Source organism: Carcharhinus amblyrhynchos, chromosome 25, assembly GCF_965287045.1.
Source record: "Carcharhinus amblyrhynchos chromosome 25, sCarAmb.v2.hapA, whole genome shotgun sequence".
Lineage (NCBI taxonomy): Eukaryota > Metazoa > Chordata > Chondrichthyes > Carcharhiniformes > Carcharhinidae > Carcharhinus > Carcharhinus amblyrhynchos.
This window is the reverse complement of record NC_137348.1, coordinates 10,835,025-10,848,108: the sequence shown is the minus strand read 5'-3', so window position 1 is coordinate 10,848,108 and position 13,084 is coordinate 10,835,025. Positions and strand designations below refer to the sequence as shown.

General features: G+C 46.7%; 1 protein-coding gene across 1 annotated transcript in view; it reads left to right on the top strand.

The window, feature by feature from the left end:
• Nucleotides 1-13,084, top strand: part of LOC145358107 (hemicentin-1-like) — a 359,590-nt gene that overhangs the window by 156,185 nt on the left and 190,321 nt on the right. The window contains exons 24-27 of the mRNA XM_080211781.1: nucleotides 1,871-2,143; nucleotides 3,170-3,262; nucleotides 7,284-7,475; nucleotides 10,623-10,753. Of these exons, the coding sequence (XP_080067907.1) occupies nucleotides 1,871-2,143; nucleotides 3,170-3,262; nucleotides 7,284-7,475; nucleotides 10,623-10,753 (689 nt within the window). The remainder of the gene's footprint in view (nucleotides 1-1,870; nucleotides 2,144-3,169; nucleotides 3,263-7,283; nucleotides 7,476-10,622; nucleotides 10,754-13,084) is intronic.

The window sequence follows — 13,084 nt, the reverse complement described above, 5'->3', positions numbered from 1 at the left end:
GGGGGCTGAACTAGCCCAGGGCAGGTCTCTGTAAGAATACACTTCACAATACATAGTTATTTATATATTAGTAAGCTCATATTAATACTGCAGTGAAGTTACTGTGAAAATCCTCTAGTTGCCACACTCTGGCACCTGTTTGGATACACACGGAGAGTTTAGCATGACCAATGCACCTAACCAGCACGTCTTTCAGACTGTGGGAGGAAACTGGGGCACCCGGAGGAAACCCACGCAGACATGGAGAGTAGGTGCAGACTCCGCACAGACAGTGACCCAAGCCGGGAATTGAACCTGGGCCTCTGGCACTGTGAGGCAGAAGTGCTAACCACTGTGCCACCGTGCCAGAATGGAGGAACAGACGAGTAGGGAAATCAAGGAGAAAGCCCTTGCGGGGAGTGATTCTGATGGTGTGACGTGTCTTCACTTCTATACAAAGTGAATGCATTAGGAGGATTGGATGAGGTGCTTGAAGCTTATTAGGAACAAAGGAGAATTTAGCACGACCAAGGGACCTAACCATAGGGTTCAAAGCTGTGATTACACACCCATTGCCCTTTTACATACTCTCTTTCATTGGTGTATGTTGGCAGGGATGGAGGGTGAGGGGCCAGTAAATAGATGTGCAGGTTTTTGAGGTTGTCCTCTGCTACTGGGAGATTTTCTGTTGGGTCACCAGTCATATTGGGATAGGGATGTTTTACTGCAATTGGACAGGGCATTTGTGAAGCCACATCAGGAATATTATGTGTCGTTTTGATGAACTTATCTGAGGAAGAGTGGCCTTACTATAGAGGGAGCACAGCGAAGGTTTACCAGGCTGATTGCTGGGCTGGCAGCTCTGTGATATGAGGAGAGACTTAGTTGGTTAGGATTATATTTGTTGGAGTTTAGAAGAGTGAGAGGGGATCTCGTAGAAACTTATAAAATTCTAACAGGGTTAGACAGGGTAGATTCAGAAAGAATGTTCCCAATGGTGGGGGTGTCCAGAACTAGGGGTCACAGTTTGGGGATAAGGGGTAAACTTTTTAAAACTGAGGTGAGGAGAAATTTCTTCACCCAAAGAGTGATGAATGTGTGGAATTCACTCTCACAGAAAGTAATTGGGACCAAAGCATTGTCTGATTTCAAGAAGAAATTAGAGATAGCTCTTGTGGCTAAAGGGATCAAGAGATATGAGAAAACGTGGGGTCAGGATATTGAATTTGATGATCAGCAATGATTATAATGAATGGCGGAGCAGGCTTGAAGGGCTGAATGGCCTATTCCTGCTAGTTTCTATGTTTCTACATGACCAGGAAGGCTCACATTTGTCTCTTCTAACAATGATGGGTCCTGAGTTTCTGATGGATTTGATATCAGTTTGAAGGTATTATAATGCTGTAGGTTTTAACGTAATTGGCTAGATCGACTGGAGTGGAATCTGGCTTCCCATGTGAGATACAGGAGAATTTTTTGTGGAAACTTTTCCCTGGGATACAAAATCAGAAGTAGTCCGGACAGAGCGGGTAGGAAGAAGCTGTTAACATTGGCAAAAACATTCGGGAACTGGAGGATACTGATTTAAGATGGTTGGTGAAGGAACATGAGAAAGGAATGCTTTATGTGTAACAGGACGGTTAGGATCTGGATTGCAGTTCCTGAGGGTTTGGTGGAGGCAGATTCAACTGTGGCTTTCTAAAGAGAATTGGACAATTACCTGAAGAGAAATGATTGCAGGGCTATAGGGAGAAGGCAGGGGAGTGGCACTAGCAGATCTTGCAGAGAGCCAGCATGGATGTGATGGGCCAAATGGCCTCCTTATATCCATTCTGATTCTGTGGACAGTATTGATTCTAATTATTCTGTTCTCTCTCTATTTTCTCTTTAGTCCCTCCCAAAATCCACCTGTCACATCATCTCCTGAAGGCGATCGCGGGCCAGTCCGTTGACCTCCCGTGTCTGGCACATGGTGACCCGACTCCCAAAATCAGGTGGTACAAGGGCGACGAGGCCTTGCTGCAGGGTGCCAGGGACCACCTGGATGGCCCTGATGGTTCCATCAGCATCGCTGACGTGGAGCTCTCTGATGCTGGGACGTACCGTTGTGAAGTGACCAATAGTGCCGGACACGATGCGACTGAAATGACGCTGGCCGTGTTGGGTAAGTGTACATTGGAACCTTTCATATCACAGCCATGAGATCGGCTCCTTAACAGGCACCAGCGATGCTGGGTCTGGTCTATGTCCATAGCGGGTTTCCTTCATGTTAGCCACACGAGGAGACTGGAACTGATTTGAATTTCCAACGCTGCCCCGAATTGTTTCAGGTTCAATTGACAGTTAGGAAGGCAAATTCAATCTTAGCATTCATTTCTAGAAGGCGAGAATACGAGAGCAGGGATGTACTGCTGAGGCTGTGTCAAGATCTGGTCAGACCCCATTTGGAATATTGTCAGCAGTTTTGGGCCCCATACCTAAGGAAGGATATGCTGACCTTGGAGGGGGTATTGATGTTGGAAGGGGGCCAGAAGAGGTTCACAAAAATGATCCCAGGAATGAAGGGTTTGTCATATGAGGAGCGGTTGAGGAGTCTGGGTCTATGCTCGATGGAGTTTAGAAGGATGGGGAGGTGGTCTAATTGAAACTTACAAATACTGAGAGGCCTGGATAGAGTGGATGTGGAGAGGATGTTTCCACTGATGGGAGAGATGAGAATTCAAGGGCACAACCTCAGAGTGAAGGGATGCTTCTTTAAAACTGAGATGAGGAGGAATTTCTTCAGCCAGAGAGTGGTGAATCTGTGAAACTCATTGCCACAGAGGGCTGTGGAGACCAGGTCACTGTGTGTTTTTAAGATAGAGATAGACAGGTTCTTGGTCAATAGGGGTATCAAGGGTTATGGGGAGAAGGCAGGAAAATGGGGATGAGAATCATATGAGCCATGATTGAATGGTGGAGCAGACTTGGTGGGCCAAATGGCCTAATTCTTTTCCTATACCTTATGGTATATAGGAACCATATAGGATACAGAATCCCTTCTTTTTCAGGTCTTGCACCCTAAGAGGGCATTGACAATTACGCCTCAAATGTATATCATGGTCTCTGAAGTGCTTTGGGGATGTTCAGTGGCTCTGAAAGCCGCTATATGAATGCAAGTCTTTTTCAAATGTCTTTTATGTTTCGCTAGAACCGCCATTTTTTGATGAAGATGTTGCTCCACTGGATGCTGAACAAGAGCGATTGGCCGGAGAAAAAGTCATGCTTTCCTGCCCAGCCAATGGTGAGAGTCTATTTTCTGTCTGAACCACCAAAACTGTAACCCTGCCTTTAACTAGGGGACGAAGATTGAGCCAATTGTTGGAGCGGTGGAGAGAGGGGGGCTCGGTTCATGCTGGAAATAGTGGGGCAGGGAAAGGAGTAAGGTGCCGAGGGAGTAGTGGTGGAAGCAGCTGGGAGTGGCGAATGGAGGGAGTAGTGATAGGGGGGAAATTGAGGGGGGTGTGGCAGGGGGCTGGCAGCAGATTAATGCCAACTAACCAGGGTGATGCCAAGGCCTTGTTACTGTAGCAACAGAGCAGCTCCCACTCTGTCATGGTGGAAAAAAAATGTGTGGCACAGTGATTAGTGCTGCTGCCTCACAGCGCCAGTGACCCAGGTTCGATTCTGGCCTCGGGACACTGTGCAGAGAATGCACATTCTCCCTGTGTCTGTGTGGGTTTCCTCCGGGTGCTCCAGTTTCCTCCCACAGTCCAAAGATGTGCAGGTTACATGGATTAGCCATGATAAATTGCGCCTTAGTGTCCAAAGATGTGTAGGTTAGGGTGGATTGGCCACAGTAAGTGTATGGGGTTATGCGAGTTGTACAGTGGAGTTGGGCCTGGGTAAAATGACCTTTCAGTGCGTCAGTGTGGAGTCAATGGGCCGAGTGGCCTCCTCCTACACTGCAGGGATTCGATGGTTGTGTGGTTTGGTGTGCTTTGCAGCAAGCTGCCAGGAACCCTCAAGAAGCATTTCTCAATGACCAGCTCCGTGCATCATGAAGCAGCCTGGGCCAGGAATTCCGCGATAATTTCTTGTTCGCTCAGTGACACTAAAATAAACACAAACATTACTGTGGTTATGCAAAGAGATTGGCTCAACTGAGACTGTTCTCCTCATAGCAGAGAAAGGGAAATGGGAATTTAATAGAAGCATCCAAAATAATGAGAGGTTTTGAGAGATTAGATCAGGAGAAATTACTTACTGACAGGAGGGTCAGTTAGCACAGAACAGAAACGGGGCGGCACGGTAGCACAGTGGTTAGCACTGCTGCTTCACAGCTCCAGGGACTTGGGTTCGATTCCCAGCTTGGGTCACTGTCTGTGTGGAGTTTGCACATTCTCCTTGTGTCTGTGTGGGTTTCCTCCGGGTGCTCCGGTTTCCTCCCACAGTCCAAAGATGTGAGGGTCAGATTGTTTGGCCATGCAACAAAAAAGAATTGCCCCTTAGTGTCCTGAGAAGTGTAGGTTAGAGGGATCAGTGGGTAAATATGTAAGTATATGGGAGTAGGGCTTGGGTGGGATTGTGGTTGGTGCAGTCTTGATGGGCTGAATGGCCTCTTTCTGTACTGTAGGGATTCTATAATAATAAAAGAGACAGGCTGTTCAGCCTACCAGATCCAGGTGTTTATTTTTTATTCATTTGCGGGACATGGATGTCACTGGCTGGCCAGCATTTATTACCCATCCCTAGATGCCCAAGGGTAGCTGAGAGTCAACCACATTGCTGTGGCTCTGGAGTCACATGTAGGCCAGACCAGGTAAGGACAGCAGATTTCCTTCACAAAAGGACCAGATGGGTTTTTCCAACAATGGTTTCATAGAATCAGCAAGTCATAGAGGTTTACAGCATGGAAACGGACCCTTCGGCCCAACTTGTCCATGTCGCCCTTTGTTTTTTAAAACCCCTAAGCTAATCCCAATTGCCCGCAATTGGCCCATATCCCTCTATACCCATCGTACCCATGTAACTATCTAAATGCTTTTTAAAAGATAAAATTGTATACGCCTCTTCCCCTACCTCTGGCAGCTTGTTCCAGACACTCACCACCCTCTGTGTGAAAAAATTGCCCCTTTGAACAGTTTTGTATTTCTCCCCTCTCACCTTAAACCTATGCCCTCTAGTTTTAGACTCCTCTATCTTTGGGAAAAGGTATTGATTATCTACCTTGTCTATGCCCCTCATTATTTTATAGACTTCTATAAGGTCACCCCTCAGCCTCCTACACTCTAGAGAGAAAAATCCCAGTCGATTCAGCCTCCTTATGACTCAATCCATCAAGTCCCGGTAACATCCTAGTAAATCTTTTTTGCACTCTTTCTAGTTTAATAATATTCTTTCTATAATAGGGTGACCAGAATTGCACACAGTATTCCAAGTGTGGCCTTACCAATGTCTTGTACAACTTCAACAAGACGTCCCAACATGGTCATTAGTAGATTCATAATTCCCGATATTTTTGTTGAATTCAAATTCTACCATCTGCCGTGGCGGGTCCCCAGAATGTTAGCTAAGTTTCTGGATTAATAGTCAAGCAATAATTTCAGTAGGCCATCACCTCTCCTTCACCCATGATTGAAGTATAAGAACCTCCTGTTTGTAATCCACGTTGAAATAAAGGCTAATATTTCAGATGTCTTTTTGCTTTGTTTTTGGCATCCATGTTTGAAATACCCAAATCCCTCAGGCGCCTGTACAATTTGAAGTCTCTTGCTATGAAAGCGACTCGCCACAGGGCGTGCAGTGAGCCAGCCAGAAGTCCACTGATTTTCAGCAGGACCAGAAGATCCCAGCAATCGGTGGAAAATCCCGGCCCAGGAAAATGATCTGTTTTGTCTTCCTTGGACCTGACTGAGTAACCCTGCACTTACCTGTAGTGAAATCCACCTGAGGAGTGAATTTGCTCATAACTCTCTCTCATTCTGCTTTGTCATCAGTCTTTATTAGCAGTACTTTTACTAAAACACTATTGGGTCACATTTGATTGTGTGATATAGAAACATTTTTTCGATCTTAAGAAAATGTTAAAAAAAAAACAAATTTTGTGTTTGAAACCCACCTGTCATGTTTTTCTCACACACATTTGGCTAAATTTTCGGCCTGGCAGGGCCTAGAAATGCCAGCTCCAGCTGCTATACTGGTTTCCCATAATGCCATTCCAGGTGCCAGATGTGTTGGCGAAGGCCGATTTGGATTTGCGTCTGCCTCTAGTTAGGCTCATTAACAGCCCTGTTCAGTACACTTTAACCAGCCAGCAGGGATTCTCCAGTCAGCACCCAGTTTCCCAACTGCCTGGAGGTGGGCACCCAGTGACAGGCTGTGGTGTGCGGGGTGAATGGGGAGTGCGCCAGGCAAACCCACAGGTTTGAATGTGGGTGCAGCTGAATTCTGTCCTGCCCTTTGTGTGGGGGAGGGGCATGGGTGGGCTTCCTGTCCAAGACCCTTCCCAGGCCTGACAAAATAACCACTGGAGGGGGAACCACTGCTCCTGTTGTTCAGCAGCCACTTTTTTGGCTGTCCCTCCTCTGTTTACTCCTGTCCTGGGTTGGCAAGATCTGTCTCTTGACTCCCATTACTCCTCCTCATGAGCTGGGAGGGTTAGGGTTAGGGTTAGGCCTTTCAGCTTCGAAAGCCCTCCAACCACCCTTAATTGAGCAGGGAGCATGTCTACATACCAATTGTTGGGACATCTCTATCATAAACCATGTATCCTACCCTGGGGCAGGATTCAGGACCAGGACACAGGCCTGACTCTGGTTTCACATTCTCAACATAAAATCCCAGCCTTTTATCGGTGGCATGGTGGTTAACACTGCTGCCTCACAGCACCAGGGACCCAGGTTCAATTCCAGCCTTGTTAGTGTGGAGTTTGCACGTTCTTCCTGTTTCCTTGGTTTCCTCTGGGTGCTCTGGTTTCCTCCCACAGTCCAAAGATGTGCGGGTTAGGTGGATAGGCCAAGCTAAATTGACCCTTAGTGTCCCAAGATTTGTAGATTAGGGGGATTAGTGGGGTAAATACGTGATAAACGTGGGTAAGGTTTGGTGCAGATTCAATGGATTGAATGGCCTCCTTCTGCACTGTAGAAATTCAATGAATCTGTCTGTATAGCTTTAGAACTCACTGCTCCCATCTGCACTCCCGCTGTGACTCCTAATTGAGTGAAGCGGATATGATGCCCGATCAAGTTCGATGTGCCAGTTTACTGATGGTGCCTTCACGATGACTGTAACTAGGTTGAGCTGTTCTGTTGATCTATTCACAGGAACTCCTCCTCCATCCATCCGCTGGCTACAGAATGGTTTAGACCTTCCAGCTAACGAACCAGGAATCTCTGTACTGGAGGACGGATCGCTGCTAATCGATTCAGTTTCACCCTACGATAGTGGGGATTATTTGTGTATCGCGACAAATGAGGCCGGCTCTTCCAAAAGAGTGTATCGATTGAAAGTTCGGGGTAAATAGTTCCACTCTGACATTGCACTTTCCCTCTGAACCATCATCGTACTGGATAACCTGGTCAGGAACTTGCATTTGAACCCAGTTCCTGAGCCAAGTGTCTGAATGCTTGGCACAGACAAATAGCATCAAAGGATATTTTTTGATTCGATTTATTATTGTCAAATGTATTGGAATACGGTGAAAAATATTGTTTGTTGTGCACTATACAGACAAAGCACACCGTTCATAGAGTACATAGGGGAGAAGGAAAGGTGAGGGTGCAGAATGTAATATTACAGTCATAGCTGGGGTGTAGAGAAAGATCAACTTTATATAGGATAGGTCCATTCAAAAGTTTGATGGCAATAGGGAAGAAATTGTTCTTGAGTTGGTTGGTACATGACCTCAGACTTCTGTATCTTTTTCCTGATGGAAGAAGGTGGAAGAAAGAATGTCCAGGGTGCGTGTGGTCCTTAATTATGTTGGCTGCTTTTCCGAGGCAATGGGAAGTGTAAACAGAGTCAATGGATGGAAGGCTGGTTTGAGTGATGGATTGAGCTACATTCATGACCCTTTGTAGCTTCTTGTGGTCTTGGACAGAAATGGAGCCATACCAAGCTGTGAGAACAGTTAACTACCTAAATGCTAATTAAAAGTTGTGAATTGCAGCATTGAGATTGATCGAGGGAGATTTGATCAAGGTGTACAAGATTCTGACAGGTTTAGAAAAGATAGACAGAGAAAACCTATTCCTTTTTGGCTGATGGTGTCAGTAGGGGCGACACAGATTTAAAGTTTTGGGTAAGAGATGCAGGGAGGACGAGGGGTGGGAGGAAGAACTGTTTTATGGAACCTCTGGCCAGAACTTTCCGGCCATTCCCGCCTGCAGGATCCTCTATCCTCGCTGACGGCAGACTCCCGCTGCAGGTTTCCCAGTGGTGAGGGACGCATTCAGTGGGGAGCTCTGTTGACAGTGACGGGACCAGAGGATTCTGCCGCTGGCTAATGGTGGACTGACTCTCACTGCACTGAAATATGTGGAGTGTTGCATGGAAAATCCCACCCTCTGTCTGCGAGGATGCTGGAAGTGTGGGCGACCGAGGATTTCAAAAAGAAATTGGATGGGGGCTTGAGGGAAGTAAACTTGCAGGATTATTGACTTGATTGGATTTATTATTGTCCTGTGTATTAACTTACAGTGAAAAGTATTGTTTCTTAATGCTACACAGACAAAACATACTGTTCATAGAAAAGGAAACGAGAGTGCAGAATATAGTGTTACAGTCGTAGCTCGGGTGTAGAGAAAGATCAACTTAATGCAAGGTAGGTCCACATGGAGATCGAGCAAAGGAGTGGACATGACTGGATTGTTGTCCAGTGGGCCAGCATTGAATCAATGGGCCCAATGGCTTCTCTCTCTGTGCTGTAATGACTCTGTGACTGAGTTTGCCAATGAGAATGAGTATGCCAATCTGAAGTCACTTGGTTCAGACTGGGGAATTGCATTAGCTTTTGTTACAGTTGGAGTTTCCCACAGGATTGTGGTGTTCCTTTTGCCAGCAAGGTTGGAGGTGATTGACCCAACCTGGCTTGTACCGAAGTATGGATCAGTTTGTAAGTTATTTTGAAAGCTGGAACACTGCAGGCCCGAGCATTTCCTCCATTGAAGATACAGCATTGATCCCACTGTGTGTCCAATGATTGATTGAACTTCAGACTGAGTTTTTATGATATACACAGCTAAGAGATACCTTGACAGAGTGGGCAGTATCGGAGTGACAGTGCATTTTAATGTGAATAATATGGGTCACAAGTTCATCTCTGCAAATCCTGTTCAGAGTTTCTGTTCATTGGCGGTGCAGCTTTAAGAGAAGCGCAAGGAGCCGGTTGTTTCCCTATCCGCTTCCCTGCTCGAACGGGACCCGAAAATTCCTGCCTGGAGTTAACAGATATTCCCATTGTCCGCCCCTCGCCCTCTCTGATTCCGAGGCGGGCGAGGCGGTAAAATTCCAGCGATAGAGTCATAGAGTAATGCAGCACGGAAACAGGCCCTTCGGCCCAACTGGTCCGTGCCTTCCCAGCAAGTCCCAACTGATATCATTAATATCTTCCAAACAAAGTCATAGAACTTCGGAGACCCCAAGGCCACCCTTCCCGTCATCAAGATCAATGTGTACGTGCTGTTTTCATTCTCATTCAGCTCCAGAATTTATATTCCCTCAGTGGAGATGACCCTGTGTGAACAATGCCAGCTGGATCTGACACACTGCCGAGATTATTGGGGTCATTCCTTTTCAGAGGGTGGAAGTGAAAAGACAAATGACTGACCCAGCTGTTTAAAACAATTATTGAAGTCTTGGAGAAGCTACATCTGCAAAACATAGAAACTAGAAGCAGGAGGAGACCATTCGGCTCTTCGAGCCTGCTCATTATGATCAAATTCAATATTCTGATCCCCTCCTTCCCCCCCATATCCCTTTAGCCCCAAGACCAAATCTAATTCCCCCTTGAAATCAGACAACATTTTAGCCTCAACTACTTTCTATGATAGTGAATTCCACACATTCACCACTCTCAGGTGAAGAAATTTCTCCTCACCTCAGTTCTAAAAGGTTTACTCTTTATCTCCAACTATGACCCCAAGTTCTGGATTCTCCCCACCATCAGGGATATTCATTCTGAATCCACCCTTTCTAACCCTTTTGGAATTTTATAAGTTTCTATGAGATCCTGTCTCTTCTGAACTTCAATGAATACAATCCTAACCAACTTACTACTCTTTCCTCATATAACAAACCTGCCATCCCAAAAATCAGCCTGGTAAATCTTTGTGGAACTCCCACTAGAGCAAGGATATCCTTCTTCAGATAAAGACGCCAAAATCGCGCACAATACTCCAGGCGTGGCCTCACCAACGCCCTGTATAATTTGCAGGAACATGCTTTGTTGAGTTTCACTAAAGCGCAGTAGAAGTTCAGTGAAACCAGACCAGGAATCACATTCCAGTATCCTGGCTCTGTTCATCTCTTTGAGTGCTGCCTGACAGTTTCTGGTGTGGCAGTGAGAGCTGAGATACAGTGTCATGACACCAGGTCTAAAGGATTCTGTTTGGACTAGAATGTTTGATCTCCCTCTCCTCTTCATTCCTTTTCCTCTGCTGCAGCTCCCCCTGAGATTCGAGATAGTGACCGAATAAGCAACGTCACCGTGTCGGTTAATCAGCCATTGATGCTGGAGTGTGATGCCAGTGGAACCCCAGCACCAACCTTCAGGTGGTACAAGAATGAGCAGTTGGTATGTGTGGATGTTTGATGTTGTTAATAAAGTGGGGGAGAGGCAGGGTGATGGCATGGTATTAGAACACCTGGTCACATAGCCATAGTGTGGATATTCCGGCGTTGGACTGGGGTAAACACAGTAAAAAGTCTGACAACACCAGGTTTCAGTCCAACCGATTTATTTGATAGTAACCTCACTAGCTTTTGGGTTAGCCCCTTCGTCAGGTGAATGGAGAGTTCTGGCCTCAGACAGAGCATATAAAGCACAGACAGTTTACAGATTACTGATTAGAATGCGAATCTTTACACCTAACCTGCTGTTCAAGTCTTGAAGTGGCCGACAATGTGAGTGGAAGGAGCACTGATCACAGGTTAACGAGATGTGTATTGTCTCCAGACAGTACAGTAAGTGAGGTTTTGCAAACCCAGGCAAGTCACGGGGGTTACAGATAGTGTGATATGAACCCAAGATCCCTGTTGAGACCGTCCTCATGTGTGCGGAACTTGGCTATCAGTCTCTGCTCAGCGACTCTGCGCTGTCGTGTGTCATGAAGGCCGCCTTGGAGAATGGTTACCCGAAGGTCAGAGGCTGAATGCCCATGACCACTGAAGTGTTCGCCGACAAGAAGGGAACAGTCTTGCCTGGTGATTGTCGAGCGATGTTCATTCATCTGTTGTCGTAGCATCTGCATGGTCTCCCCAATGTACCATGCTTCGGGACATCCTTTCTTGCAACGTATCAGATAGACAATGTTGGCCGAGTTGCAAGAGTATTCACTGTGTACCTGGTGGATAGTATTCTCATGATGGTATCCATGTTGATGATCCGGCATGTCTTGTAGAGGTTGCTGTGGCAGGGTTGTGTGGTATTGTGGTCACTGTTCTCCTGAAGGCTGGGTAGTTTGCTGCGAACAATGGTCTGTTTGAGGTTGCGTGGTTGTCTGAAGGCAAGAAGGGGGGGTGTGGGGATAGCCCTGGCAAGATGTTCGTCTTCATCAATGATATGTTGAAGACTCCGGTGAAGATGTCGTAGCTTCTCCACTCCGGGGAAGTACTGGACGACGAAGGGTACTCCATCCATTGTGGCCTAAGTTTGTCTTCTAAGGAGATCGGTGCGGTTTTTCGCTGTGGTGCATCGGAACTGTTGATCTGAGTCGAGCGCCATATCCTGTTCTTATGAGGGCATCTTTCAGCGTCTGGCGGTGTCTGTCACGATCGTCCTCATCTGAACAAATCCTGTGTATACTGAGGGCTTGCCCATAGGGGATGGCTTCTTTAACATGTTTAGGGTGGAAGCTGGAGAAGTGGAGCATTGAGAAATTGTCTGTGGGCTTGTGGTACAGTGAGGTCCTGAGGTGACCGTCCTTGATGGAGATGTGTGTGTCCAAGAATGCAACTGATTCTGGGGAATAGTCCATGGTGAGTCTGATGGTGGGGTGGAATTTGTTGATATCATCATATAGTTGTTTCAGTGATTGTTCACCATGAGGCCAAAGGAAGAAGATGTCATCGATGTATCTAGTGTATAGCATCGGTTGAAGATTCTGTGCAGTGAAGAAGTCTTGTTCGAACCTGTGCAAGAAGATGTTGGCATATTGAGGTGCAAATTTGGTCCCCATGGCTGTTCCGTGTGTCTGGATGAAAAACTGGTTGTTAAAGGTGAAGACATTGTGGTCCAGGATAAAGCGGATGAGTTGTAAAATTGCATCTGGAAACAGGCGGTTGTCAGCATTGAGTACTGAGGCAGTTGCAGCAATGCCATAGTTGTGGGGGATGTTGGTGTAGAGGGCCGAGACATCCATTGTGACGAGGAGTGTCCCTGGTTCAACTGCTCCATGTGTGCTGAGTTTCTGTAGGAAGTCCGTAGTGTCGTGACAAAAGCTGGGGGTTCTTTGTACAATGGGTTTCAGGATGCCCTCGACGTAGCCGGAGAGGTTCTCACACAGAATCCCATTGCCCGATACGGTGGGACGACCAGGTGTGTTTGCCTTGTGTATCTTTGGGAGGCAGTAGAGATCTCCAATGCGGGGAGTACGTGGAATGAGAGCACGGAGGGTACTCTGAAGGTCTGGATCAAAGGTCTTGATCAGATTGTTGCGTTGACGAGTGTGTTCTTTGGTCGGATCTGTGGGTAACTGTCTGTAGTGTTCCTCATTGTTTAGTTGTCGGTACACTTCTTTACAGTAATCCGTTCTGTTCAGTATGACAATGGCCCCTCCTTTGTCTGCTGGTTTGATGACAATGTTGTGGTTTGTCTTGAGAACGTGGATGGCGTTGCGTTGTGCTCGGGTGATGTTCGGGGCTGTCTTGTGAGTGCGGCTGATGAATTTGGTGTTAACGCACCTCC